Genomic DNA, 27,686 nt, shown 5'->3' on the forward strand with positions numbered 1-27,686 from the left:
TAAGCAGTTGTGGGAATCAAAGTGATATAAGGAATTAAAACTGTTTCAACAGCAACTTTAAGTGGCATACATCTTTGGAAAAAAATGAACAGACAATTCTGGCAAATCGTGAAGGAAATTTGGTTTCTCTTGAAATCCATTTGGAACAGTTATGCAAATTTTAGTTGTCGTGAAAATATTAAACAAAAGCAAACTTTCAATATCCCAGCCTGTTTCCATTTCTGTGAAACGACTTTATTCATTAGCCAATTCTATGGCCTCACATCTCTGTCACAGGAATGAAAAACAATCATTATTGATTGGAGTCAAAAGGGTAATAAAGTCACAAGGAACATGTCAAAAAACTCAGTTCGTAACGTTGAAGTCTTGCCAACTTGTTTCTTCCCACAATCCTATCCCAAAGAAAGTCATCACAATCTTAAAATAGTCAAGGGTAAAGTTGGAAAATGACAGCAAGGGCATGAGAAATTCACACACACTGGGACCTACAGCTGGCATCTAAGAAAACAATCTTCCCCTCCACTAGCTGGTATACTTTTTCTACTACACTCAGCTCTACTGATCCCGAGGGGCTACAAAGACAGACCATAGCACCACCACCTGACAACAGGTAAATTCTCTTTTTGAATCAGCCACATTCTTCTTTCTCGCAGACGTGAAAGTACCACTGGTCATCACTAAGATTTCTCTAAGGGTCCCATGCATGTATATCAAACAGAAAGGCTTGTGTAATTTTCAGACAAATAACCTATATCTATACAGATTATGTGGTTTTCAAGACGTTTCCAAGTTTGGTCACTACTGTCAAGCTTGTATCTTCTTATCCCCACCCTGCTGCAACCTCTACCATATACTCAACACCACTCATACACTAAAATTAGAAGAAGAGAAAAGACAATCGTAGAATCAGAAAAAGAGGCTATTGATACAGAATGAAGAAAACAAATAGTTTAGAATGCAATTTTGACTTTGGAGTACTTCCCCTAAGAGGACAATTAGTTTTTCTGAAGGCAAGTTTAGGGACAAATACACTACATTCATGTATTAGCACTTTATGGTCATTACACTGGACTAGAAGGAATTGCTGAAATGTAAAAAGGAAGCTAGAGTTTTAATTTTAGTAATAACTTTTAATTTGACCCTACAAAAGCTCTAAGAAGCATCACAACTGAGTGAGTCTTGTACATTTTTCTTCTCCATCAGCTCAATCCAGCACAGATGTAATGATTAACTGGGTAACTGTGCAGAGGTAATTATTTCTCCACAGGGAGAGAGAGGATTTAATAGGTCACAGATATTCTCTGCTTGTATTTGAGTTCTGGAATAACTGAGGAATTACTATGCTAATTTCTGATCATATCTAATATTACTTTGCTAACTTTCCATAGTTTAGAATCGCATATAGTCTAAAGTACCATGTTATCCTAATCCAAAATAAAAGTGTTAAATCTTAATTTGACCAGTCTTAAATATTTAAAACAGTATTAATATCAAGTTACAAGGTTGAGATTTATACAGGAATAAAACCTCCAAAATAAAACATAATTAACTTAAAAGTAAGCAAAAATATTGATAGAAGGCACAGCTGCAAGTCTTTACACATGCATGGTGAAATCAAGCTTACACATCCACAACTGGTTTATCGATGTAACTTAAATTCAAGACCATCAGAATTACTTACTGATATGATTATCTGCTTCACAAGCTTAGTATCATCAATACAATCAAATGCCGCCAGTAAAACCAAATGGGAGTATTGGCCCTGCAAGAATTGGAAGCCAGTAAAGGTTAAAAACAAGTGCATAGATTTTCGCTCTTATTCCACACACAGAATATCTTCATAAAGGTTACCTACATTGACAACGTGTCTAACATAATATAAACAAGATGAATAAAAGCCATTCTAATGAACTTTCTCTCTTATCATGACCTCATTCTAGAGGTAAGGTTGATTTTTTTTAAAGCACATTATTCATTACCAAATAGTCTAAAACTAATACCTACGTAAACAGGTATACTGTTAATGAATAGCTACTTGAAACTTATACTTAAAAGTTCAAGTTATAAGATTAGGTTCAAAAAACCTACATATATAAACACATATATAAGATACTCCAATCATGAAAAAGAAAATATAAACTCACACAATTTTACACACACACACACACACACAAATATACATAATACACGTACACAGAAAATCCTGGAAGGCAAGGTATTGTAATAGTCATCTCTGGGTTATACAAATAATTTTTAATTTTCTATATTGCTCAATTTCTTCAATGTGATCTCACAAAATTAGAGCATAAACATGAAAAAAATAAACTAGAAGAGTATAATTATATACTGAATGAGAATGATATAAAAATCATTACTTTAAAACACCTACTTTATGTTAAGAACAAAAACAAAACAAAACTAAAACCTGTTTTCAGAGCTTGTCACACGAGTATCCTGGATGTTGATATAATTGTTTTAAACTTTGATAGGAATTTGATTTTTGATAATAGCCCACAATCATTCAGAGCCAGGTCTGATGAATATCACAGATAATACAATTTCAATCAGAAACAATAACGGAGTTGCTAATTGTAAAGTCAAAAAGACAAACTGAAGATAAACAACAAAGGTCTAACACCCTTACTATACAAAGACCAATAACCAACTAAAAATGGGCAAAGAACATGAAAAGTCAGATCACAAAAAACAGAAGTACAAATGTCTTTAAATGTATGAAATAATGCTTTAGGAACTAATTAAGGACAATAATTAAAACAATGAAATGCCATTTATCCTATAAGCGATGGTGAAAACCTCTGACAATAGACTAATTTATCAAAGGTTTAGGAAAAAGCAGGCACACTTTTATGTTGTGGAGAATGTAAAGTTGTTCAACTTCTTTGAAGAGCAACTGACAACACCTATACAAATTTAAAATGCAAGTATGACCTGATCCAGCAATTCTAGTTCTAGGGATTTATCTTGCAGACGTGCTTCCATGTAAGTACAAAGACTTACATATGAGTATATTCACGGAAATACTAATTGTAATTTTAAAAATTCTAGAAACTAACAAAATGCCCTACAGTAGGGGCTGGTTAAATAAATTATGGTACAGGCATATGATGAAATGTTATAGTCACTAAGACAAGTGAGGTAGACAGATGTATGTATGTTGAAATAAAATGACCCGTAATATGAATTAAGTGAAGTAAACAAAATGGAGAACAATGTGCCTACTACAAAATCACTGGTTTCAGTTCTCTTAACTCAGACACACATAAGCATAACCAAGCATAAAATATTTCTGGATGAATACAACAGAAGCTGGTACAGAATTGAATATAAGTGAGAAATAGACAAATCCACAAATATAGTTAGAAATTTTAACATGTGTCTCTCAGCAACTGATAGAACTAGAAAATAAAAAGCCAGTAAAAACATTGATGGTATGAACACTATCAACTACTTTGATCTAATTGACAAATATAGAATACCCCACCAAACAACTCTACAATATATTATTTTCAAAATACGTAGACCATCTGTTAGGCCATAAAATAGGTCTCAATAAATTTAAAAGGAACAAAATATAGAGTATATCAAGAAACCCCCAATATTTGGAAATTAATAATTCTAAATAACCCATGGATCAAATCCATGGGTAATGTTAGTTTATCACCCCTTTAGAAGTAACTCTTAGAGATTTAAAAAGACATGTATTGCTAATTTCTGTTACCATCATGGTGCCATGCTGGGATTAGGTTCTCAAAAACACTTAGTGTTGAATTACCTGACATAACCAAATGTAGAACTAAAACAATCTAATTATTTAAAAATGTCATACTATTAATACCTTTGTGAATTTTCTATTAACATTCTAGTTTTTACTCATTTTAATGTAAAGTATTCAAATTAGAATGCCATGCATAAAAATTTATTTAACATTGAATTATGAATCATAAAAAAATCACATACACTGGAAAGAACTCATCAGAGAATTCCATATTTCACTTTGTTATAGGAATGTTAGCTGCCTTCTGAATTCTAATCTCTAGCCCAACAGAAGAGAACAGTCAAGTATACAATTACACAGCATTAATTTTAACTTGTTTGACTTACTATTTCAAACAAGTTGAAGTATTCACCAGATGCTAGTAGTTCTCACTGGATTTTTTTCGAAGGATAAAGTAGTTGATTACTACATAATTTTAGTTCACCAATAAATTAGAACTTTACTGAACTGTTATCCATCAAATATATAAAATATAACTCAAAAATTAAAATTGTATTTACTACATATTTTCTAGTTATAGTACTCCATAGTAACAGCATGAAAAAATTATTTAATATCTAAAAACATATAAACACTATTTTTGAAGCAACAAATTCCCCAGAAAAAATTAGGAAAATTGTTACTGCATTTCTAAAGAACTACAAAATTTCCATAACCACACTGCAAATTTATTCTTAAAAAATAAAAAGATACATTTTAATTTCTTTTATGGTTTTGGTCCTAAGGAAAACTAATATCAAGTTTCTGAAGTGCAATCTGGCATCATTCACCCAGAGACTAAAATGTGGACATACCGTATCCAGGCAGTAATTCTCATGTTTAATTAACACGACTGGACAAATTCACCAAAAAAGCTAGTAAATAGCAGGTTTTCAAAGAACACCTAATAAAAGTAGAGAACTATCACAATACAATGTTAAATTAAAAAAGAAGAAAAGAATGCATGTGGCATGATTTCCATTTTGTGTAGATAAAATATGAAAATACATGTATATGCACAGAAAAATATAATAAAACAATAATTTTCTTCTTGGTAATTTCCTGAATTTTTCCAAATTTTCTGTAATATACATGAATACATCTGACTATTAAAAATAATTTGAAGAAATACATAGTTTTATTATACTTACATTAGCCACCTTTTCAACATAAGTCTTCATTGTTTTCACAATCACTTTCCTGTCCTTAAAAAGGAAAGATTGTCTCACTGAACTTTCAGTTATGTATTAAGGGTATTTTGTAGTTAAACATTTTAATATGATATTTATTGAGTTTTCATTTGAGTGGCATATGTTTTCATTAGTAAAAATAGTTATGCAGCCAGAATGAAAAAACTGTAATATACCAAAGAAGTTCTCTTAGATCTATCACAAGCTTAGATGTGTATGTGACAATCCATTCAGACATAAATATGGAACCATTAAATTGCAAATTGCAAGGCAAACCTAGTGAAGCCACCTTTCACAGTGAGACCAGACAGACCCTTCTTCCAAGGTCTGAACTGTCCTCAAATGCAGAGTCTAGCAAACAGTTAGTACTCATCTACATTTGTTGAACAAAATTAAATCTGCATTAAAAAAGTAGATACAGTACAACTATCTTTTAAAGGCAGAATTATGCTGACTAAGGAAATAATGATCATTTTTGTTAAACTTCTGTGCCTAACACGAATCTTTACCTTTTCCCTCAAGTACTTAACACCTATGGGAGCAAATGTGTGTGGCCAGCTGTTTGTTAGCCCTTCCCATTTCCCTCTGCCATAGTATGATCATTAAGTGAGGAGGTACCAAAACCTCTATAAACTAAAGCTTAAACACATATTATGTTTACTTGCTTGATAGATCTCTTCCCATCCTTTAACGAAACTTCAAGGTTTCTACTACAGCAGAGAAAAGAAGAAACAGTAGGCCTAAAGAAGATGGCTCATTCCCATCAGGCCCTGAGGCACAACTTTTGGAAGATAATGTTGCTGTGCACAACAGGGAAAAGACCAAAGGAGATTAAAAGTCTAAGGACAGCTAAGTCAAGTCTGCAGACAAAGCATGGCCCTGACTTGTACAGTTTAAATGCACAAGTGCTGTCACACTTACCTTGGGCGTGCCATGCCACAGGCAGTGCATGGCCACTCTGGCGCCATCGTGCGTGTGTGCCAGGTAGACCACTGCTTCGCGGATGGCTTCAATCATTTCCTAGGGAACAAATGCTGTCAGGAACAGGGCTTTGCTTTATTTTCTTCTTTCTGCTGTTTTATCTGTCTGTCTACAGGGGCCAGTTACGCAGAGAGAAGGAAAGGAAGAGAGTGCCAGGTAGCAAACAATTTCATTTTGTAGGCCATCAAACAGAAACACAACCTCTTTCTAGAAACGTTCTTTTCCGTCAAGAGCAGTAAATACTGCTGGCAGACAATTTCTGTTAAACACAATATCTGACTTTTACCAACGTCCGTTAGAAAAAAAAGTCACAAACTATATGCGTAGTATAATCTAATAATTTTCCAAGAAAAAGCAGCTTAGGAGGTGGTGGTGATAAGAAGGGAGCTTTTAAAAGAATAAGTGAGATAAAGAAAATGCTCCTCCCTAAAAGAGATCTGTATGTAATAAACAGAATCAAAACACTCATTTTGACTGAAAAAGTTCCCTTTTTAGTCATTACAGGATTATCTCCAAAAATCATATTCTTTACCATAAACATGCTTATATAATATTTCCTTATGAAAAATTTCTGTACTAACATTTAGACTAAGACGTCACCTATGAATGACCCTTTAGTAAAAAACATTTAATTTCTCACTAGATAGCTTAGTTTAATTTAACCCTTAGCCTTTGTTTTCCATGTACATAATTTCTTATTTATATTTTCTTTCTTTTTTTTTTGGAGACAGAGTCTCGCTCCGTCGCCCAGGCTGGAGTGCAATGGCGCGATCTCGGCTCACTGCAACCTCCACCTCCCGGGTTCAAGCGATTCTCCTGCCTCAGCCTCCCGAGTAGCTGGGACTATAGCCGCCCGCCACCACTCCTGGCTCATTTTTGTATTTTTAGTAGAGACAGGGTTTCACCATATTGGCCAGGCTGGTATCGAACTCCTGACCTTGTGATCTGCCCACCTCGGGCTCCCAAAGTGCTGGGATTACAGGTGTGAGTCACCGTGCCCAGACTTATATTTTCAAAGTCTAAGCACATAGAATGTAAATGAGTTCTGGCAACAAACGGCTTCAGAGCCCCATTTTAGTCTATTCCCAATTTAAAAATTTACGTTAAATAAATAAATACAAAGCCTCATTCCAGGAAAGAGAGGGTAGGTGCCTAATTTCATCAAGGAACAAACAATTTCACCTTCAAGTATCTTACATCGCTTCCCAAGATGACTCTCAAGAGCAGTTTCAACTAACATACCTGAACTTAGGAATCTCTTCAGAGCTACCCAGATGGAAAGCCAGGCATATATCCCAATTATGCTTCCATTTTCCCCAAAGGTTTTTTTTTTTTTAAGTCTCTTTTGAAAATGCCCCCAGTACCAGAAAAGACAATTTGTCTCATTACTTTACATGCATGCTAAGTTACAAAAGATTTTTTGCTGTTACTGAAACATTCAACACTAAAAAGATACTTTCTACCACTTAATATATTCAAATAATCATTGTGTCATTTCTGAGCATACAGTCCTGCCTCAGAACTGTGGGATACTGTGTTTTTTTTTTTGTTTTTTTTTTTTTTTTGAGACGGAGTCTCGCGCTGTGTCACCCAGGCTGGAGTGCAGTGGCACGATCTCGGCTCACTGCAAGCTCCGCCTCCCAGGTTCAGGCCATTCTCCTGCCTCAGCCTCCGAGTAGCTGGGACTACAGGCGCCCGCCACCACGCCCGGCTAGTTTTTTGTATTTTTAGTAGAGACGGGGTTTCACCATGTTAGCCAGGATGGTCTCGATCTCCTGACCTCGTGATCCGCCCGCCTCGGCCTCCCAAAGTGCTGGGATTACAGGCTTGAGCCACCGCGCCCGGCCAGGGATACTGTGTTTTGCAGGAAATAAGAGAAATCTCCAAAAGAGAAGGTGCTGCTATGGTCATTGAACCATAAGCTTAGGTGGGTGGCTACCGTTGGGAAATTATTTTGCATGCCAATTTTAAGAAAGTCAAAACTCCAATGAATGTATAGTCTGGCATATTTGTTAAGTCAGTCTCATTATTTTCATTATCCCTTGTGATTGGAAAATGAGGACAAATGGACAATGAACTCACTGTATGATGAGGCAAGCAAAGTTCAGGGAAATAAATGATGAATTCTCATTTGTATTCCCATGACTGACTTGAAGGGCAGTGCAATTTACCTTCACTCTCTGTTCTTCTATCATTTAAAGTCCAGGTTTTCATGGTCGATTTAGTTTTACAAACGTATCCTCCTCTAACCTTTTAATGCCAAGCTAATTTTTTTTTTGGCACAGTTGAATTTAAAACTACCCGAATGCTTGAATATTCCTCCATGAGTTAGCTAATTTTCAGAGTAGGCTAGCTAGCGGATACTCTCCGGATTATAATTAAGGTATAAACATTCAATATGACTAGTAAAACTAGGGTCAATTCTATTGTTTACTGGAATATCTAAATGGAAATTGCAAACATGTTCAAAGGGAGGTGAGTAAATTATCTTCCCTAAATAGGGAAGCAACTCTAAAATTTCCAAAAGACAATGTACATCAAAGCAGTTTTTCAAATTTCTACACCGCTCCTTCTCCATGTTTTAGTTTAAAAACAAAAACCAAGAACTTACTGATCTGAGTTTGGGGGGTGCATAGGTAAAAAAGTCCAAGAATACTTTATGTACCAATGAGTGCTTAATCACAGCTTCCCTGAAAACAGAAAAAAAAAGCAGAAAGACTCATCAGATCTGGCACTAGTCATACCAAGATAGGTAATCTCAGAAGTCCTAAAGTAATCTAAACAAGTGAAATGGTTTTACTGAATATAATTTGTCATAAAATAGACCACATCTTTCAGAAATACTAAAACTTAAACAAAAACTTAGATGGTAAAATTGATTTAGTGCCATCTACAACCAAGACCAGTACAAATGTCTAGTATCTACTCAGTAAACATAGAATTAACATTTGAAATATGCTCTGCTCTGTTAAATAAGGACATCTTCATTTTTCTCCCCAGCACTGGACATGATGATTAGAAATCCACACGTGGACCTATTTTTTAATAGTTGTTTTATTTCTGTCACCACCCTTCACAATCCATCTGTTTCACAAAATAATTTTAGCAAAATTAAAACTTGAATGAACCAAACATTGTCAGCAATTGCAACAACACCTACTTAATCCAAACCCCCTAGTGTGACACTTGGTGGATCTAGGTGTACAGTGGAGGGTGATGGTCAGGCATCAAAGACCTCAAGCTCACAGGCGATATCCAAGTATACGGCAAAAACTAACACTGCCTTTATGGGTAAAACACTGTTCTGAATGTTTTGGAACAACTAACCCATTTAATCTTCATAAAATTCCTATGAAGTCTGTACTATTATTATCCCAATTTTACAGATATGGTAACTGAGGCACAGAGAGGTTAAGTTGCTGAAGGTTACACAGTTAGTGGGGGGAGTGGGGAACCAGGAGTTGTACCCAGGCAATCGGGTCCCAAAAGCTATGCTCAGCCACTCCACTACGGGACAGATGCCATGAAGGGCACAGGCACAGGCTTCTGAGTCTTACAATCCATTTGAAAAAAATTGTTTTTTTTTTTAGGCAAGGTCTCAATCTGTTGCCTAGGCTGGAATGCACTGGCACAACCATGGCTCACTGCAGCCTTCACCTCCTGGGCTCAAGTGAGCCTCCTGCCTCTCAGCCTCCCGAGTAGCCAAGACTATAGACACATGCCACAAAGCCTGGCTAATTTTCTTATTTTCTCATAGAGATGGGGTCTTGCTATTGCCTCAGCTGGTGTTGAACTCTTGGCCTCAAGTGATTCTCCCACCTTAGTCCCTCAAAGTGCTAGGATTATAGGCGTGAGCCACTGCACCTTGCCTACAACCAAATTTGAGTAACAAATTATATTTGTGAAACTGTTTAGTATACATGGCTTCCATGTAACATTTTATTTGGGGAAAGAATGTTTCATTGCTTAAAAAAGCTCATAAATCACGAATGCATGTTAGTTGCCATTTTATAGGGTACAATATCAGAAAAAGAAATCTCCTTTTGCACCAAGAATGGTTTCAAACCAATACTTTTGCACTCTTACTTAGCACAGATTAACACTTGTAAGTAGGAAATATCTACCTCTTCTGGGCAACAGTTATGTAAAACCTTCCTCCTTTGAATGTCATTTGTTAAGAAAAAAACAAAAACAACTTTCTTACTTCTGGGCCATTGGAGTTAGAATCTGCTTCATTTCATCCATAATAAGCTCTAATTTTTCTGGCTGTACCTCTAACACTTTGTCCAGAGTTGGGTGATCTGTTGACTGCAACAAAAGAAAAAATCAAACTCCTCTAAATTTAATCCATTTTTTCACTTCAGGACAAAGAAAAGCAATTACAGTCATTTTAAAGTAAGTTTTAACAAATTTAAGATTTCCCACATTTACATAATGAAAGCTCTGCTGTATATCCTTGTGGAGCAACCTCATTAGCTGATTCTCAGTCTGTATATGTATCAATGCATTTAAAGAGCCAGGCTAAACACCAACTTAGTTAACCAGTCAATAGTTATTTGCCAAGCACCTAGCTCTCGCCTAATTATGAGATCAAGTAGTCAAGTCACAAATTCTTGCCACCATGTGTTTTCTAATTAGTTGGCTATTCCTATTAAATATAATGAACTGTTAACAAAATTAGTACAGCAACAAATTCAACCAAAGAATTGAACCTGACTAATGGAGGCAACCCAGGAATCAATCTATATCCCTTCAGACAAATGTGTGCATTTACGTTCCAAGGTTTGAAATAGATTCTTTAACCAGCTAGTCCCACTGCTCACTATTCTCAAATTCAATCCCTGCACTCTATCCAAGGTTAGGTCTCTCTACTCCCCTTCATCTCTAGATACAATCCAAAGAAGGGCAATGCATGTACATGAGAACACACAGGAGAAGCTAGCAACCAGAGCCCAACACACTTCAGCCAGAGCTGGTTGGGGGTGCTTACACAACTTTGATAACTATTGAGAGTCTTCTCCCTCAGTCTGACTGTAAAAATAGAAGTACTGAAGTGCTACACACAGCGTACTTAGGAGAGGACCAAAAGTTGATTTGAAGTGGATTTAAAGCCAATGTTCTGGAGAAAGAGAAGCGTAAGTATGATCACTTGCTTACTACACCAGAGACAAAATAAAGCATGAGGGAATATCAAGGGCATAAGATGGTCTCTTAAAGAACCAGCCAAGGTAAAAAATAATACATTCTAAAAATAGGGCACTGGAAGTTAAGGAAGAGCATATAGAAAAAGTAAAAATACTAGAAAAAGATTTCTGGAGATGTCACCTTGTAAAGTTGAAATGTGTTCCCATAAAGCTCTTCCGTCAGCATGTTCCTCTGCTCCAAAATGGCTTTGTCATTGTATGCGTACTCCACGATGGCTGATGCTTCCGCATGCCGCAGCATCTTCCTCACGTGGCCTTTAAAACTTCTGATTATCTCTGCAATCTGTGGTTTACTTCTAAACGCAACACAATCATGGAAAAAATAAATGATGGAAAGAGAAAGCTGGGTGACAATAAAACACAGCTTACTTCCTCCAAGACCAACTCATCAACCTGTGTTGCTCTGATGAGTAAATGAGCAAGCATGCATTGAGAAGCTGGGGCTAGCACACAGTAAATGCTCGATAAATGTCAGTTCCTATTAAACTGTTCTGCTTGAAAAAAAAAAAGTATGGCAGGAAAAAAGATGAAAGCAAAAGATTCAGGGAAATAGAAAATCATTCTAAGATTCTTTTTGAAGATGGGACTTAATCACAAGTATTTTAACTATATCCTAAAAGAATCAAATAGCTGGTAACTATAGCTAGGAATATGTTTTTGAAAATTTTGTCAACTGCATATATTACACTTTTTGTTGTCGATTATCATATTCTAGCACATTGTTACACTCAAAAAGACTGGTCAAGACAAGTACTAATTCCACTTAATTTAGGAAATTCTCCCACGTTGACATTTTCTAACCCACTAACCCTGTATCAGTCTACGCACCCACCACCCCCTCCCCACTGGTGGCTAATTACAAGCTAATTATTCTATCTCTCTTCTTCCAGAGTATCAAGATAAACATTCACAAATCATCCAACATGCAATATTATTTTTACTATGCTACAGTACCAGTCTACTTCAAAAGCGCTTATTTGTTGCTCACTCTGTCTTTGTGACACAACTGCCTCTTCTTTTGATGGAAGTCCCCACTTGAACTCCCCCTGCATATACTGTGTTTACTGGATGACAAGAAGACAGACATATAGACAGCAACACAGATGGAGAGACAGCCAAAAAGATGGACATGTGGAGGGGGAGGACTTAGAATAGGGCCCAGCATCTTTTGAATGCCAACAAATCAGAAGGTGAGGGTATACCTTCATCAAAGTCATACATCTCAAGGAGATTTGCAAGACATCTCTCATGTATCTTTTTAGGAATGAAGGCAGTACCATAATTCTACATTGATTTCAATAATTGTATTAAAGATGATACTCTCTAGAAACAACACAAGCATCTGCTGAGAGCCATTACTATTACTTATGAAGACCACAGACTTCCTATTTCACATCTGAGCACAGTTGGAAACTACGCCTTCAAAAGACAAACAAAAAATGTATTTTATAAATAAAACAACTTACCCATACATGAGAAATTTCTTAACAATATTTCTGGAATATTTGGCTTTACTTAATTCAACCAAATCATCTGAAAAACAAAAATACATTACAATGACTTGAGATCTCATTTCAGTTCTCTGGAAACAAAGGGAGGAACTAAATAAATGCACAATCCTGGAAACACAAATAATTCTCAATTTGTCCCAGGCAAGGAAAAAAATAAAAATAAAAAAGGATCTGGAGAAGACACACCTAAACAAAAATTGTTTTCTAGACAGTCTTGGGTATTTTAAGAGAAAACAAGTGACTTACTGCAAATGATAACATAATCTTCAGTATGTAATAAATACCTCGCAATTCTTCAAAAGCCTGTTTTCTCTGTTCTTCATTACCATACTGAATGTAACACTGGATCACACGAGTTGAATCATGTGCAAATGCAATCTGTAGGAAAAAGTCTGAGTTAGACTAATTCTCTTTTGAGAGTCATGTTTCTCATTAATTTATCGTGACCTCTTCTGGAATTTCTTGTTAGAAAGTAGGTAGTCTTCATGGATAAAATCAAACTTAGATTACTGAGAACTACTTGTTTTAATTACCCAGAACATCATTCTTTTGTTTTGAGGCCTACCATATTTGATACGTACAATTAATAATGACATTGAGGCAAGGATAAATTAAACCATTCTGCAATACTCCTCTCATTATAATTAAAACCAAACCAATCCAAACCATCTGATGATTATACAGACTATAACTTTTCATTTCTTTGATAGTTACTGTCCCTAAAAGGGAAATATTTGTTTAAAAGGTCTATTACCCTATGACTTTTATATAAGTGATCTAAGAATGTTTGGCTTTGACAACCAGAAGTATATCTGTAAGATGAATCTAAACGTCTTCCTAAAGAAATAAATATAACTATATCCATACACACTGGCAATTATAAGCTAATCATTCATTTGTCACATTTTCATGATAATTCCTGCACATATAGCCAGTTATATTTCTAGAAGAGCTGCTGTGTTTTGAATCTGATTCTCTAACCCATTCCTCCTCACGACTGCTGGAAGGACCCACTGGTCAATTTTCTAGAGCACCCTCCACAAATCATCCATCATGCAAAATTATTTTTACTATGCTACAGTACCAGTCTACTTCAACAGTGCTTATTTGTTGCTCACTCTGTCTTTAAAGTTTTTTAATTCCAACAAATCAGAAGGTGAGTGTATACCTCCATCAAAGTCATAAATTTCAAGATTTGTAAGACATCTCTGAATATCTTTTAAAAAATTAAGGCTGTTTTTGTGTATATATTGAGCATCTATTTTATAACCAACATAACTGCCTTAAACATAGTGTTCTTATTTATATCTCAAAGCAATCATAAGAATGAGATAAGAATGAGCTGTCATTATTCCCACTTTACAGATAAGGGGAGTAAAGTTTCGAGAAGAAACTCGCTACCTCTGTTACCCCAAGGAAGAATCTTTACTTCTCTGAGTCCCAAATACATCAAATATATAACACGGATGATGACATATGGTAAATGACAATGCATGTCCTGGTTAACACAATTCCTAACCTATAGTAAATAATAAATAGGTTATTGTTATTGTTCAAAGGCACACATATTTTAAGCAGCCCAGCCAGGATCTGAACACCAAACTCACTTCTAAGACCATGGTCACACAGCTGTGACCTCAGGGTAGTTGAGAAAGAATCCTGAGTGAAATATTTATAAGCTGCCAGAGCTGAGGGGGCAGTTCTATTGTAAAAAGATCCTGCTGAATTTATAAGAAAGCAGCAGCTGATGACTTGCTATTTTCCTTCAAGAGGTAATATAGCATCTGGTTAGACCTATGCATCTGACTTGGCAAACGCTGCCCCCCTAGGTGCCGTAAAACTATGAGAATCTGTTGTCTTCCAAGCCATTATGTATTAATCCAAATGCACAAGAGTCACTGGAAATTTATTACAAAACCGGATTAAGCATCAACAATGAAAACTACTTTAGAATTCTCAAATGATTATATTTTAAGTTAAAGATCTTTGCATGATGTTTACAAAAGCATGGAGGAAAAGAAAGAAGTAATATGTTCACATCACAAATATAAAAAAGTTGGCAACTGAGAACATACTAAATTATATGGAGTTTAGAACAAGACATTTAAGCAAATACTACTGAACTAATAACTTCTCAAGATAACTTTAAGGGAACACCGGCTTATTTTAAGAATTATTTAAAAATGACACAGCCAACTGATAATCTTTGCAGAACTCTCCAGCAGTAAGGTCGTTCACTTTTAAATTTTTATGTAGTTCAGTGTTATGGAAGGTATTTAAAACTTTTGGTCAAATACACCGGAAACAATGACGGGATCACCTGTCATGAATGGTCAGCTACTCCTCAGAGTGAGGCAATTTCAATCGTTTAAAACTGCAACAATGAGTATGTCCTACTTACAGTTTTAATTTTCCCTTGAATCAACTTCTGCAAATCACTCATTAACTTTACTCTTTTTTCTTTGTCACAGTCTTTTCTACAAATGAGAAAAGGAAACACAGTTTAAGTAAAGAAGTTATTTTAAACACACAAAATTAAAAACCATACCAGTATATGTTCTCCAAGTTCAGCATGATTCTCTTTTCTACAGCAGCAAACCTCTGACATTAAAATTACTATTCCAGAGCAGCCAGACAAAAGTAATTTTCTCAAAGGCAGAAACTCATCTCAAAAGGTGTAATTTTATGTATCAATCCAAATCTTAACAGCCAGAACATCAGAAGTAAAAAAAAAAAATAATAAAACAAATCTAAGATAACAAATACTGAAGTATCTCAAAACCTAGCTGATAAGAAATTATCCTTCATTTTCTCAGAAATCTCTCAGGAAGAATGTCAAATTTATTTCAACCTCATACATTTTCATAAGCATATCCGATGCCATCGTAATGATTCTACACACTTCTGCAACGGGCAGATATCCAAGTACTGATGTCTCTACTGGGCTGTCATGAGGACGCCCTCAATAACCCAAGTGCTACGTCATTTATTTTAGGACATCTCACTATTTACAAGGTACACTGACTTCTCCACTGTCGCAAAGGGACTAACAAAGACATCTTTAGGTAGAATTACCTTCTTAAAATCTCCCAAATCTGCTTTGCCCGAACAACAATGTCATAGTTGGTTTTATCACTGAGTTGTCTGCTTTGCTTCAGTTCTTTCTTCTTCTTTTTGAAGTCATCCCATTTAGGTTTCTTGGCTGCTGATTCTAGTTATTATAGAAATTATTTTCAACTACATTTAACATTCTAAGTGTCATAAACCAACACAAATTAGGTATAAAGGGCAATCACTCATCAGGATCAATGCTCATTCTGGAGGCTAGAAAGGGGAACACACCATTCCCCATATATACTTTGCTTTCTGAGCAGTTTGTACATTTTACATTTGGTTACATTGAAATCTTTAATTCTTCTAACAGGATACCTATTAAGAGAAAAGGACATTAAAAGAATTACAAAAGTAACTAAAATATTTTAAATATCTTTTTCAATTGTGAAATAAAATTCTACTTTTTAAGATTAAGATCATTGGACTTAGGGTATAGTCAACTTTCAATGAAAACAAAAATTAGTCCAAATGAAAACAGGAAAAACAACTTCGAAAATTCACTGTTCTGAGTGCTGTTGTATATTAAGTCACTTATTTCTTAAAACAACTCCAAGAGGTATTAATATTACCCTCCCTTCCACGGTGGGGAAAAAGAACTAAGCAGTTGAGATCTCTATCTGAGGCCACACAACCTGCTAGAATTAGGATTCAAACCTAGAAACAGCGCTCTGCTATCATAGTCATGACAATGAACAACCAAAATTTCCAAGTTCGCCACAAACAGTGATACTATTAAAGTCGAATATCTTTCTACCACCACTTTTTTGTCTTCAAAATCCAAGTAACTTACCAATGGAACTAATGATGCCAAACAAAGAACAACTTACTAAAATGGGTATTATTTACATGAGTATCCTGCACGGAATCCTTTGGGGGAATTAGTCACTTCTAACTATCTCCCTTTCTCTTAAAAAACTGGGAAAAATGCAAAAAAGAAAAGAAAAAGCCCTATAAAACCCAAACCTAGTTATAACCACTGATTATTTTCCTCTTACTTTTTCTCCATGCATGTTTTAATCTTTAAAAACTCAAAATGTGGCCGGGCTCATGCCTGTAATCCCAGCACTTTGGAAGGCTGAGGAAGAAGAATCACTTGAGGCCAGGAGTTTGAGACCAGCCTGCGCGAAATAGTGAGACCCCGTTTCCACGAAAAAATTAAATTAAAAAATTAGCTGGATGTGGTGGTACACGCCTGCAGTTCCAGCTACTTGGGAGGCTGAGGCAGGAGGATCACTTGAGTCCAGGAGGTTGAGGACACAGTGAGCCATCATCATGCCATTGCACTTCACAGTCTGGGCAACAAAGTGAGACCCTATCTCAAAAAAGAAAAAAATTCAGAATCTGCCTTCACTGAACATGATTATGTTTTCTCATGAAATTAACATTCCTCAATAACATAATTTCTAATGGCTATCCAATATACTACAATGTATTTATTATTCCCTTATTGTTTACTTATATATTCCCTGCCTGGTAATACAAAAGATTATAGGCAACAGAGGACGTATTTACCATTATATTAACATGATATCCTCTACTATACAATAGAGGATATTCTGATCCAGGGCTAATTTAATTCCATAAATATTTGGGTACCCTTGACATATATCATGTTAGGCTGCAATACAATTATCAATGTGGGGGTTGTCTAGTATCCAATCTCTCATCTTATTCTATCAGTCTAGTTACTGATACAAAAATATGAGAAAATGATTATCAAGAGTTCCATTTTGAGATATCAGGAACATATCTCCCATAGCAAAAGAAATCATGGCTTTTCTCACATCAATGTGAGAAATTAGTGCATATGTGTTTAAAATGCAGGCATCAAAAACTCCAGTAGAGAAAGTAAGATTTGGGATCTATTAGAGAGGCTAGGTAAGAGAAAGTATAAGAGAGCTAGAAGAGAAACTACTGGCAATGGGGGAGGAGGAAGAAGAGGGAGAAAGAAAAAATGAAAAGAGTGAGACTGGAGCATGAAAAGATCCTACAGCCCTAATGGCAAACAATGGCACTTCCCCTCCTTCCTCTCTCCCCACCTCCGTCTTAAGGCTGCTGTCCCTCCGGTAAGCAGCCCTTAGGCAGGGTAAAAAGCAAGCACCAGGACTAGGGGATGGCACTGAGAAAATCATCCCCAGTGGTCTCAGCTGGCAACAAAGGAGCAGTGTTAAGACATGCTGTGCTGGAGAAAAAGAGAATAAAAGGCACCAGAAAAATTCTCAGGATGTTGCAAAGGAAGTAATGATACGACAATCCACATAACCTGGAAACCGCTTGTTTGAGATCAATGCAGGACAATGCACAACAGAGGAATGTTATACAACAGAGAGCAAAGCTCTGGGTTAGAAATGACCCACTGAACATCGTCACAGAGACGGGCAGTTTGTTTCAACAGACAAGCAGGAGACCTGCCAATACCTTCAATCAGTGAGCAACTTGTCCTGAACCAATTAAAATCAAATCTGTCATGTGTGCACGACACCTTCTCTGGAACTACCATGGATCTGTGCGATCTGATGGGTTATTGTATTAGTCTGGCCTAAGCTCTGTGAAGGCAGGGTCTGTATGTTTCTTGCTCACCAAAGCATCCTTAACCAAGGATGACACTTAGCTGGGGACAGACTGATTCTTTAAAGCCAGATTCTATCATGGTTAGTTGGGGCCTGTATCCTTACTGATTGTTTTTGTGTGCGTGCGTGTGTGTATGTGTTTTGCCCTATCTTCTGGTGCAATGCATAGAAAACTCAAATACTCGCTGAATGAATGAATCAATTTTAGCTTATAGAAAGAAACATTTTATTGAGGTTCCACTGTACAAAGCCATTATAATTTAGCTTAACTTCATGGCTAAGGTAATTCAGAAAAGGGCTAAGAAATAAAAAACTCCAAGCACCAGAGGGAAATTCTGAGCATGAAAGATGCTCTGTTGTTTGTTTAAGCCATCTACCTGTCCCAAAATGTTACCTGCCAAGGAATAAGAATGTGAGGTCTCTAATGCACCTCCAGAGTCCCTGTGCACAATGAATGGTTCAGGCACTAGGTCAGGCAGGGCAAGGATCTGCAAAGACCATGCTGAACAAATCAGTACTTACCATCGCTTTTACCATCTGGCTGGAATTTTCTCTTCTTGTTGAATTTATTTGCCTGCTGGAATTTGTTCTTTGGTGATTTGTCCCCTTGCTGCTTATTCTTGAACTGCTTCACACCCTTTTTCCCAGGTTTTGTGATACTTTTCTCAAAGTTCCTAGATGTAATTTTAGGTCCACCTTCTTTAGTAACTTTTCTTGGAAATGTCTTTGAAGAACCAGAATCTAGTGACAATAATAATTACAAGTTCAATGATTCTGGGCCCAAATCTCTTGTATCCATGGGATTATATTCATTACAGAAAATTACGTTCTTTAATCCTAATACCTTGTCTTACTCTCAGATACGCAACATACAGCCTTTTGAGTAGAACTGGATTTAAACAATCAAAACAAAATTAAAAAATTATTTCCTTGATTATAAAACTAATACAGGTTCATGACAAAACAAAGCAAAACAAAACAAAAACCCAAGAGTAGAGAAATGTAAAATAAAAGCTACCCATGATTCTACCACTAAACACTGGTGTCAGTTCGGTATGTTTCTCTAGCTTTAAGCATATAGCAAAGCTATTATTTATATACCTTTGTATTCTGCTTTAATGATGGTCTACACAGAATTTTCAAGAGTTCAATAACATAAAAGAAGTCTAAGAATAAAATGAACATTCTTGAAACTTGGAAAGTATAACATAAGGACATCTAAAATGTTAATTTGAAAATTTTCTAGTTTTAAGAAAATAAAATTTTAAAGTCTACAATAAAATTATTTAATAAAAACTTTTAGTCAAGAAGATTTACAAATGAGATACAAACAGCAATGGCTTTATTTTAAGGAAACAGTCATTTGTACAGTTCCCTGACTTGTCTATTTTACAATACTGACACCTGATGGAATAATAAAGACATCACCATTATAAATTCTGAACCTAAAAGTATTTGGCTTACGAGCAGTATGTATTAAACAGTCCTAATTTATCAAATGTTAAAATAAAACGTATGGTGAACTAGTGTGAATAAAATGATGCAACAGCAGTAACAACTGAGATAAGGAGTCTTTCATGAGTAAGGCATTCCTCAATTATTCTGGCAATTTCTTAAGTGTCTAAATGTTATGAGCAACATGTTAACTCATACACAATAACACATACTTCTTCCTACTATTTTAATCCTAATCCTAGCCAATGAATACAGATTGAAATTTACTACCTGCCTTCCCATCCCCCAACTATAACAGCCAAACACCCACAAGGGAAGCATATCTTACCACTATTTTTATGAAATCTGTTTTTTTCTTGTGATGTCTTTGTACTCTTTCCTGTGAATTGCTTTTTCCCTTTGACTTCCATTGTAGCAACTCTGGAAAATCAAAACCAAAACAATCACTGCAGTTCTCTTCATCAAATAAGAGCTGTTACATAGTCATTGCCGCATTTAGTCCTTCAGTCTACAAATACAATACAAATCACCCAGATATAGAATGGGCAACTAATTAAATCCAGCAATTATGCAATCACTGCCTCAGATTTTAAAACTGAAAATGAACAAGGTATCAATAGAAAAACTAGGAACAACACACACCCTGGCCAGTGTTTGATGTATCTGGAGGCAACACTTCACTTCCACAATAGTACTGGCTAAAAATAGACCACGATTGACACTAAGTATAATACGCATCAGAGTTTGCATTTTGTAATCTGGGAAGACTAGAGGATGAGTAACTGACAAAATTATCTCTTGATTTCTTGGAGCCTAAAAAGCCAGGAACAAACAATAGGCTGCACATACCACTACATGCATTTAATATAAGAAAATAAAGGATTATCTGAAAGATTCCTATGTGATCCAACATAGCTAAAACAAAGATTAGCATCCAGTGTTTAATTTGTGATTGTTTTAGAGGCAGCCAAGTAATTGGCAGTGAACTCCAAAATAAGATCACGTTGAAATAGTTAATATTTCATTGAAAGGAATCTGTCTAGTAGGAGCTTTATAGGCTACTGAGACACCATGGTGCACAGGATAAACAAGTTATAATCCCTCAACTACCCAAGGTGCCCTGAAAGCAACGGAACAGATCAAGAGCAAAAGCCATTTGGTTCATTTCTCCACTTTCCAAAGTTGGACGATCAACTCATTTGAAAGCTGACTCTAAACAGCAGATGTTAGTGATCCCCAGACAACAATAGATATATCTAGATTAGAATTGCCCATTCAGTAACTAATTCTCAGGATATTAGCATAAGAGAAAACAAGGGTTCAGGGATAAAATATATTTGGGAAACAGTAAGTTACATGACAACAATCAGTCTGTAAGAAAAGGCTTTTCAGATTCTTTAATTTGCTAATATAAACGATCAATTGTCAAGCAAAGGCTAAAAGGATGCAGGATTTTCCAACTCCAGTTGAACCACTTTTTCCTGGAACATCACAAGGGAACAACAGAGTTCCAAGGAGCACTCTGAAAAGCGCTGTTCCAATCTAGACTTTTCTAATGATTTTGAAAAATGGACAGCCCCCGAATTACTCGGCTTCCTTGGGGTATTTAGAACTGAAGGGTCACATTATTACTTAGCTATGTCCATCATAACGTGTCCGGAATTGGTGGGTTGCTTGGCTTCACTGACTTCAAGAATGAAGCTGCAGACCCTCGTGGTGTTACAGTTCTTAAAGATGGTGTGTCCTGAGTTTGTTCCTTCAGACGTTCAGATGTGTCTGGAGCGTCTTCCTTCCGGTGGGTGGTCTCGCGGTCAGGAGTGAAGCTGCAGACCTTCGTAGTGAGTGTTACAGCTCTTAAAGGCAGCAAAGGCAGCGCGTCTGGAGTTGTTCATTCTTCCCAGTGGTCTCGCTGGCTTTAGGAGTGACGCTGCAGACCTTTGCAGTCAGTGTTACAGCTCAAAAAGGCAGCGTGGACCCAAAGAGTAAGCAGCAGCAAGACTTATTGCAAAGAGCGAAAGAACAAAGTTTCCACAATGTGGAAAAAGACCCGAGCGGGTTGCCGGGGCTGGGGTAGCCTGCTTTTATTCCCTTATCTGGCCCCACCCACATTCTGCTGAACAGTACATTTTACAGACAGCTGATTGGTCTATTTTACAGGGAGTTGATTGGTCCATTTTGACAGCGTGCTGATTGGAGTGTTTACAATCCTTGAGCTAGACACAGAGTCACAGAGTGCTAGTTGGCTAGATACAGAGTACCAATTGGTGTATTTACAAACCTTGAGCTAGACAGAGTGCTCACTGGTGTATTTACAAACCCTGAGCTAGACAAAGAGTGCTGATTGGTGCATTTACAATCCTTGAGCTAGACACAGAGTCACAGATTGCTAGTTCTCCAAGTCTCCACTAGGTTAGCTACATAGAGTACCAATCGGTGTATTCACACACCCTGCACTAGACTCAGAGTGCTGATTGGTGCATTTACAATCCTTGAGCTAGACACAGAGTCATAGAGTGCTAGTCCTCCAAGTCTCCACTAGGTTAGCTAGATACAGAGTACCAACTGTTGAAGTCACAAACCCTGAGCTAGACACAGAGTGCTGATTGGTGCACATATGATCGATCCTCCGGCTAGATATAAAAGTTCTCCAAGTTCCCATACAGTTCAGGAGCCCAGCTGGCTTCACCCAGTGGATCCTGCATGAGGGGGGCGGGGGGCTTCAGGCAGAGCTGTCCACCAGTCCCTAGCCACGCCTGCACTCCTCAGCCCTTGGGCTGTCTATGGGACCCCGCGCTAGGAAGCAGGGGGTGGCGCCCATCGGGGAGGCTCGGGCCGCAAGGGAGTCCACCGCGGCGGGGGGCGGGGGCTCAGACACAATGGGCTGCAGGTCCTGAGCCCTGCCCCGTGGGGAAGCAGATAAATCCTGCGAGAATTTGAGGAGAATTTGAGTGCAGCGCCAACCAGCCGCACTGCTGGGGGACCCGGCGCAACCTCCTCCGCAGCTGCTGGCCCGGGTGCTAAGCCCCTCACTGCCTTGGGCCGGTGGAGCTGGCCGCTGAGCCTGCACAGTGCCCGCCAGAACTCGCGCTGGCATACTCGCGCTGGCCCCTGAGCACACTGTTCGCAGCCCCGGTTCCCGCCCACGCGTCTCCCTCCATAACTCCCAGTAAGCAGAGGGAGGTGGCTCTGGCCTCAGCCAGCCCAGAGGGGGGCTCCCACGGTGCCGTGGCAGGCTGAAGGGCTCCTCAAGCACCGCCAGAGTGGACGCCAAGGCCGAGGAGGCGCTGAGAGTGAGGGCTTCTAGCACATTATCACCTCTCGATGACCATACCTGCATCTCTTAGCTCTTCTATGCCATGTAGTTTTATAAGAATCCATTCATTTACATGTTTTCTCTATATTTTTGTTCTAATTTTTATATTGAAATAATTTTAGCTTTACAAAAGAGTTGACAAGATACACAGTTCACATATACCCTTTTCCCAGCTTCCCCTAATGTTAACATACAATACTATTAACTAAGCTACAGAGTTGAGTTGGAGTTTACCAGTTTTTCCACTAATATCCTCTTTCTGTACCAGGATACACTGATTCTGGCCATCAAGTTTCCTTTGTATTTTGTAGAATATTCCTCATTTGGGGTTTGCCTGATGTTGTCTCATGATTAGGCTAAGGCTACACATTTTTTGGAAGACTACCAGAGGTCAAGCTTTCTTCTGGTAGTACTCTACCAGGAGGTACATGACATTAACATGACTTATTACTGTTTATGTTAACCGTGTTCACTTGGTCAAAGCAGTGTTTTCCAGGTTTCACCACTGTAAAGTTGCCACTTTAACCTTTCCATCTTTATTAGATCCAAGCCACCAAGTCCAGCCCAAACTCAGAGGAAAATGAAGCTCCACTTCCCAGAAGGAGGGGTCTGAAGAATCCAGGCATATGCTAAACTACCGCAGCAATTAATAAACATTTTAGACAAGATGTTTGGAGAATATGTAGACATCCTATGTCCTCCTAAGTTTTACCTGCTAACTTTAGCATTTGTTGGTGGATTTTGGCTGCAGCAATTACTGCGTTTAAATGGTGATCTTCTATTTCTCTTATTACTTTTACCTTTGTTATTCTGAACTTTTCTGTAGGGAAGACTTGTCCCATCTTTTCTATTTACTTATATCATATAGTCTCAGATATTTATTTCATTCCTTGGTTATAATCCACTACCATTGTTATTTTGTTGCTCAAATAATTCTAGCTCCAGCCAGTGGGAAGTTTTTCAGGTTGCTTCTGTGTCCTTTTGACATGGCCCATCTGTTTTGTTTTTTAAAGCACACCCTTATTTTGTGGCACTAGCTCCAGGTTCATTCTGTATTTTCCTTAAACTAGCCCTGAAATTAGCCACTTCTCCAAGGAATCCTGGTTCCTTTCTTTAAGAATGGTATTTAAAAACCATGATCTGAGTGCTAGGTGTGCTTGTTGTCACTGAGGTGTCCCTGTTTCTACGTCCCTTCAGCAGACAGATTCAGGAAACACACATATGTACATTAACCTATGCATATGCACATACCTATATTTATTTTTATATCTATTAAAATAACATGAAGTTCATACTAATGTTTCCAAATCTAATCAAGCACCACAGATTTTATTCTAGGCATCTCCTCTTGCTCATTTGTAAGTTCTTTCTCTGACAGTGAGCAACCTGCTTCCCACCATCTACAATTTATTTATACGTATGTTCAACCCTACTATACATGTATACTTTCAGAACTGCTAACCTGTACCTCATGAGAAATAAATTTACAATGACGATACAGTGTTGAAGTACAATTCTTTTTTGTATCCATTCAAAACACTTTTCCAGAGTTACTTAGAGGCTTGCATGGTGGCTCACGCCTGTAATCCCAGCACTTTGGGAGACTGAGGCAGGTGGATTATGTGAGGTCAGGAGTTCAAGACCAAACCCTGTCTCTACTAAAAATAAAAAAAAATTAGCTGGGCGCAGTGGTGGTGCACACATGTAATCCCAGCTACTCAGGGGGCCGAGGCAGGAGAATCACCTGAACCCAGGAGGTGGAGGCTGCAGCAAGCTGAGATTGTGCCACTAAACTCCAGCCAGGGCAACAGAGTGAGACTCTGTTTCAAATGTTAAGCTACCATAGCAATTAATAAACATTTTAGACAAGATGTTTGGAGAATATGTAGACATCCTACCTCCTCTTAAGTTTTACCTGTTAACTTTAGCACTCAAGTCGGTGGATTCTGCCTGTAGCAATTACTGCTGCAGGCAAAAAAAAAAAAAAAAAGCTACTTAGATCAGCCCTTCACTCTCTTTAGTGAAGTTATATGTTTATAATATAGCTTAATTGGTCACAGTCAGCATTCCATCCCCAGAAATGCTGGCAGATTTATTAAATGTGCATATAGTCAAGTTTACTCTTTCTGGTGTATAATTCTATGGGCTTCAACAAATGGCTAAGAGTCATGCATCCTCTACCACAGTATCTCACAGAAAAGTCTTGTCACTCTAGAAAGTCTCTTGGTACACCTCCTTTGTAATCAACTCCTTCCCTCTTCCCTGACTGCCAATGATTAGGTTTTCATGCCTATTTTGTCTTTTCCAGAATGTCATTCATATACATGGAATCATACAATATGTAACTTTTTGGGTTTTGCTTCTTGCACTCGGCAAAATGCAATTTGCTTTGCTCAGGGACCCTGTACCTTCATAATCAATCATCACATTCCATAGTGTCTCTCAGAATTGGCCCCTCCTTTTCCTTTCCCTCTATTACCCCATTCTGGCTCCTGTTAGCTCTTGCTCAGTTTTGTTTAGATCCAATCTGCTTTGATCCACTTTCTGCTGCCTGATTAATCTTCCACTAGCACACCTATTTCATGTCATTTCCATGCTCCAATAGCTTCAAAGCTTTCCCACTGCCTTCAGGAAAAAGTTCCAACTCAGGCATTCACAGCCATTCAAAATGTGGTCTTAATTCACCCCACTCATCAACACCACACGGGAGTCAATCTTTCTCATTATTCTTTATCTGAATAGTGAAGTTTAAAGCCATTCTCTCTGCCAACACAATTCCTACCCATCCTTCAAATTCAGTTTAAATGACATTTTCTTATAGACCAACCTCTAAATGTCAGCATTCCTCAAATCTTTGTCTCAGGGAACGTCCATTCTCTCTCCACACTTCTCCCTAGATGGTCTTATCCAATCTCCTGGCTTTTTATGCTGAGTGCTCCCAAATCATGTCTCCATTATGAACTTCTCCTTGGGCTCCAAACTTGTGTATAACTGCTTATCTGATACCTCTAATTATGTGTCTAACAGGCACCTTACCCTTAATATGTCTAAAACATACTTCTCTTATGTTGTTCTCTATGTTATTGTTGTTTGTCCTACAGACAACAAGATACTATTTTTCCCTGCCCCACTGTCCCCTATCTCAACCAATGGCACATCATCTATTTTACTGCTCAAGTAAGAAACCTGAGTTACCCTTGACATTTTCCTCTCTCTTGTCTGCCACACTGAACCATAAGTTAGTTCTCTTAAATGCCCCTTAAGTCACCACCCTAATGCAAACTATTATCAATACAATCTCTTGAACTTCCAAATTAAATACATCTTCTAAAGAGAACCAGGGCCTATTCATTATTCTCACTTGCTTATAAGCCTTCAATGTTTTCTACACATGGTAATAGCAACGGAAATGTTTTCCTACTGTATAGAAAAAAAAAATCCCCATCATGTCCTTCAAGGCCCTACAGAACCTAGTTCCACTCTATCCCAATAACTTTATCTTGTACTCCAACTGTACTCCTTCCTAGCTCCCATCTCAGAGACTTAGCCCATTATTGCCTCTGCTTGAAGTACTCCCCGAGTTTCCAGATCTCCGGGTGGCCTCTCGCCTCTTTAGATCTCCGCTTAAAGATCACTTCTTCAGACTCCACTATCTCCCAACTCAGCTTCCAGTTCGTTTCCTCCCAGCACTTATAATCTGCGTACATTCAGGTACACCACCTAGTACTGGAGTTGGTGTTTGTGAAACAGCACAGACAGGCTGATCAGGCCGAGCACGGGCTGGGATTCTAGAGTGAAGCTAGTCCAATCTAACCCAGCACGCAAGGCAACGTGGTGGGAGAGAGGTCGGAGCTCCGCCCTCCTTGCCAGGTTCCAATCAGTCTCAAACTCCTAGCCCAGAAAGAGGCCACAGGAGACTGCCCAGTGGACAACAGCTCCAAGAGACCTTTCCGACTTCCAGCGCCCGGCAGAGCGCGAACCCCTCCTAGGAGCGACCGCTGAGCCAGCCACACTCACCGCACACGTGGGACAGAAGCAAGTTGCGCAGCGGATCCCGACCGCGGCTCCGCTTCCGCTTCCTTGCCTTGCTCCGCCCCCGGACCGCTTTTTTTCATCTTCCGCTGCGGATCAGTGACTAAGAGGTGGAGCTTACCAGGCAATACAAAAATTCGGAGTTTCTATTGGTCCGCTGCTGTTATGCCCCCTCTTGAGGAGCGAGTATTTTGGCCCTTGAAAGGATCCGTCGGTCAGAGGACGCGACAACGGTCACGGGAAAATGACGTCATTAACCCTGTCGCTTCCGTGCTGGAAAGAAAGGGAGATCTCTTGCGAGGTCGAACAGGCTGCTGAAGGAGCGACTTGGCCGGCGCGGTTAATAAGAGGCCTGAATCCCGTAGCCTGAACAAATATTGAAGTAGCTAAAGTTTCTAAAGTGTGTTAATTTGCATACTTCCTGAGCAGTCCAGTGTGGAGGATAAAAGGGGTATCGTGAATCGGTTTGAATTGTAATCCCGTTTTTTTCACTTGCTAGCTGTGTGGCTCTGGGAAAATTACAAAATTTTCTGAGCCTTGG

At 38.1% G+C, this 27,686-nt stretch overlaps 1 protein-coding gene across 3 annotated transcripts in view; it reads right to left on the reverse strand.

Moving 5' to 3' along the window:
* PUM3 (pumilio RNA binding family member 3) overlaps positions 1-27,235 on the reverse strand; it is a 41,381-nt gene extending 14,146 nt beyond the window's left edge. The window contains exons 1-13 of one of the 3 annotated variants that reach the window (XM_003911754.3): positions 27,131-27,235; positions 20,129-20,220; positions 18,868-19,086; positions 15,737-15,872; positions 15,063-15,138; positions 12,946-13,039; positions 12,617-12,683; positions 11,272-11,446; positions 10,151-10,254; positions 8,558-8,636; positions 5,887-5,985; positions 4,927-4,980; positions 1,682-1,762 (exon numbers count right to left, since the gene is read on the reverse strand). In XM_003911754.3, the coding sequence (XP_003911803.2) occupies positions 1,682-1,762; positions 4,927-4,980; positions 5,887-5,985; positions 8,558-8,636; positions 10,151-10,254; positions 11,272-11,446; positions 12,617-12,683; positions 12,946-13,039; positions 15,063-15,138; positions 15,737-15,872; positions 18,868-19,086; positions 20,129-20,220; positions 27,131-27,228 (1,374 nt within the window). In that variant the 5' untranslated portion in view covers positions 27,229-27,235. Of the gene's footprint in view, positions 1-1,681; positions 1,763-4,926; positions 4,981-5,886; positions 5,986-8,557; positions 8,637-10,150; positions 10,255-11,271; positions 11,447-12,616; positions 12,684-12,945; positions 13,040-15,062; positions 15,139-15,736; positions 15,873-18,867; positions 19,087-20,128; positions 20,221-21,432; positions 21,452-25,940; positions 27,105-27,130 lie in introns of those variants that run through there. The other 2 variants (XM_017949900.2, XM_021927519.2) reach the window with 2 other exon arrangements.
* Between the last annotated feature and the right edge of the window lie 451 nt (positions 27,236-27,686).

The sequence above is a fragment of the Papio anubis genome, chromosome 13, assembly GCF_008728515.1.
Source record: "Papio anubis isolate 15944 chromosome 13, Panubis1.0, whole genome shotgun sequence".
NCBI classification, from domain to species: domain Eukaryota; kingdom Metazoa; phylum Chordata; class Mammalia; order Primates; family Cercopithecidae; genus Papio; species Papio anubis.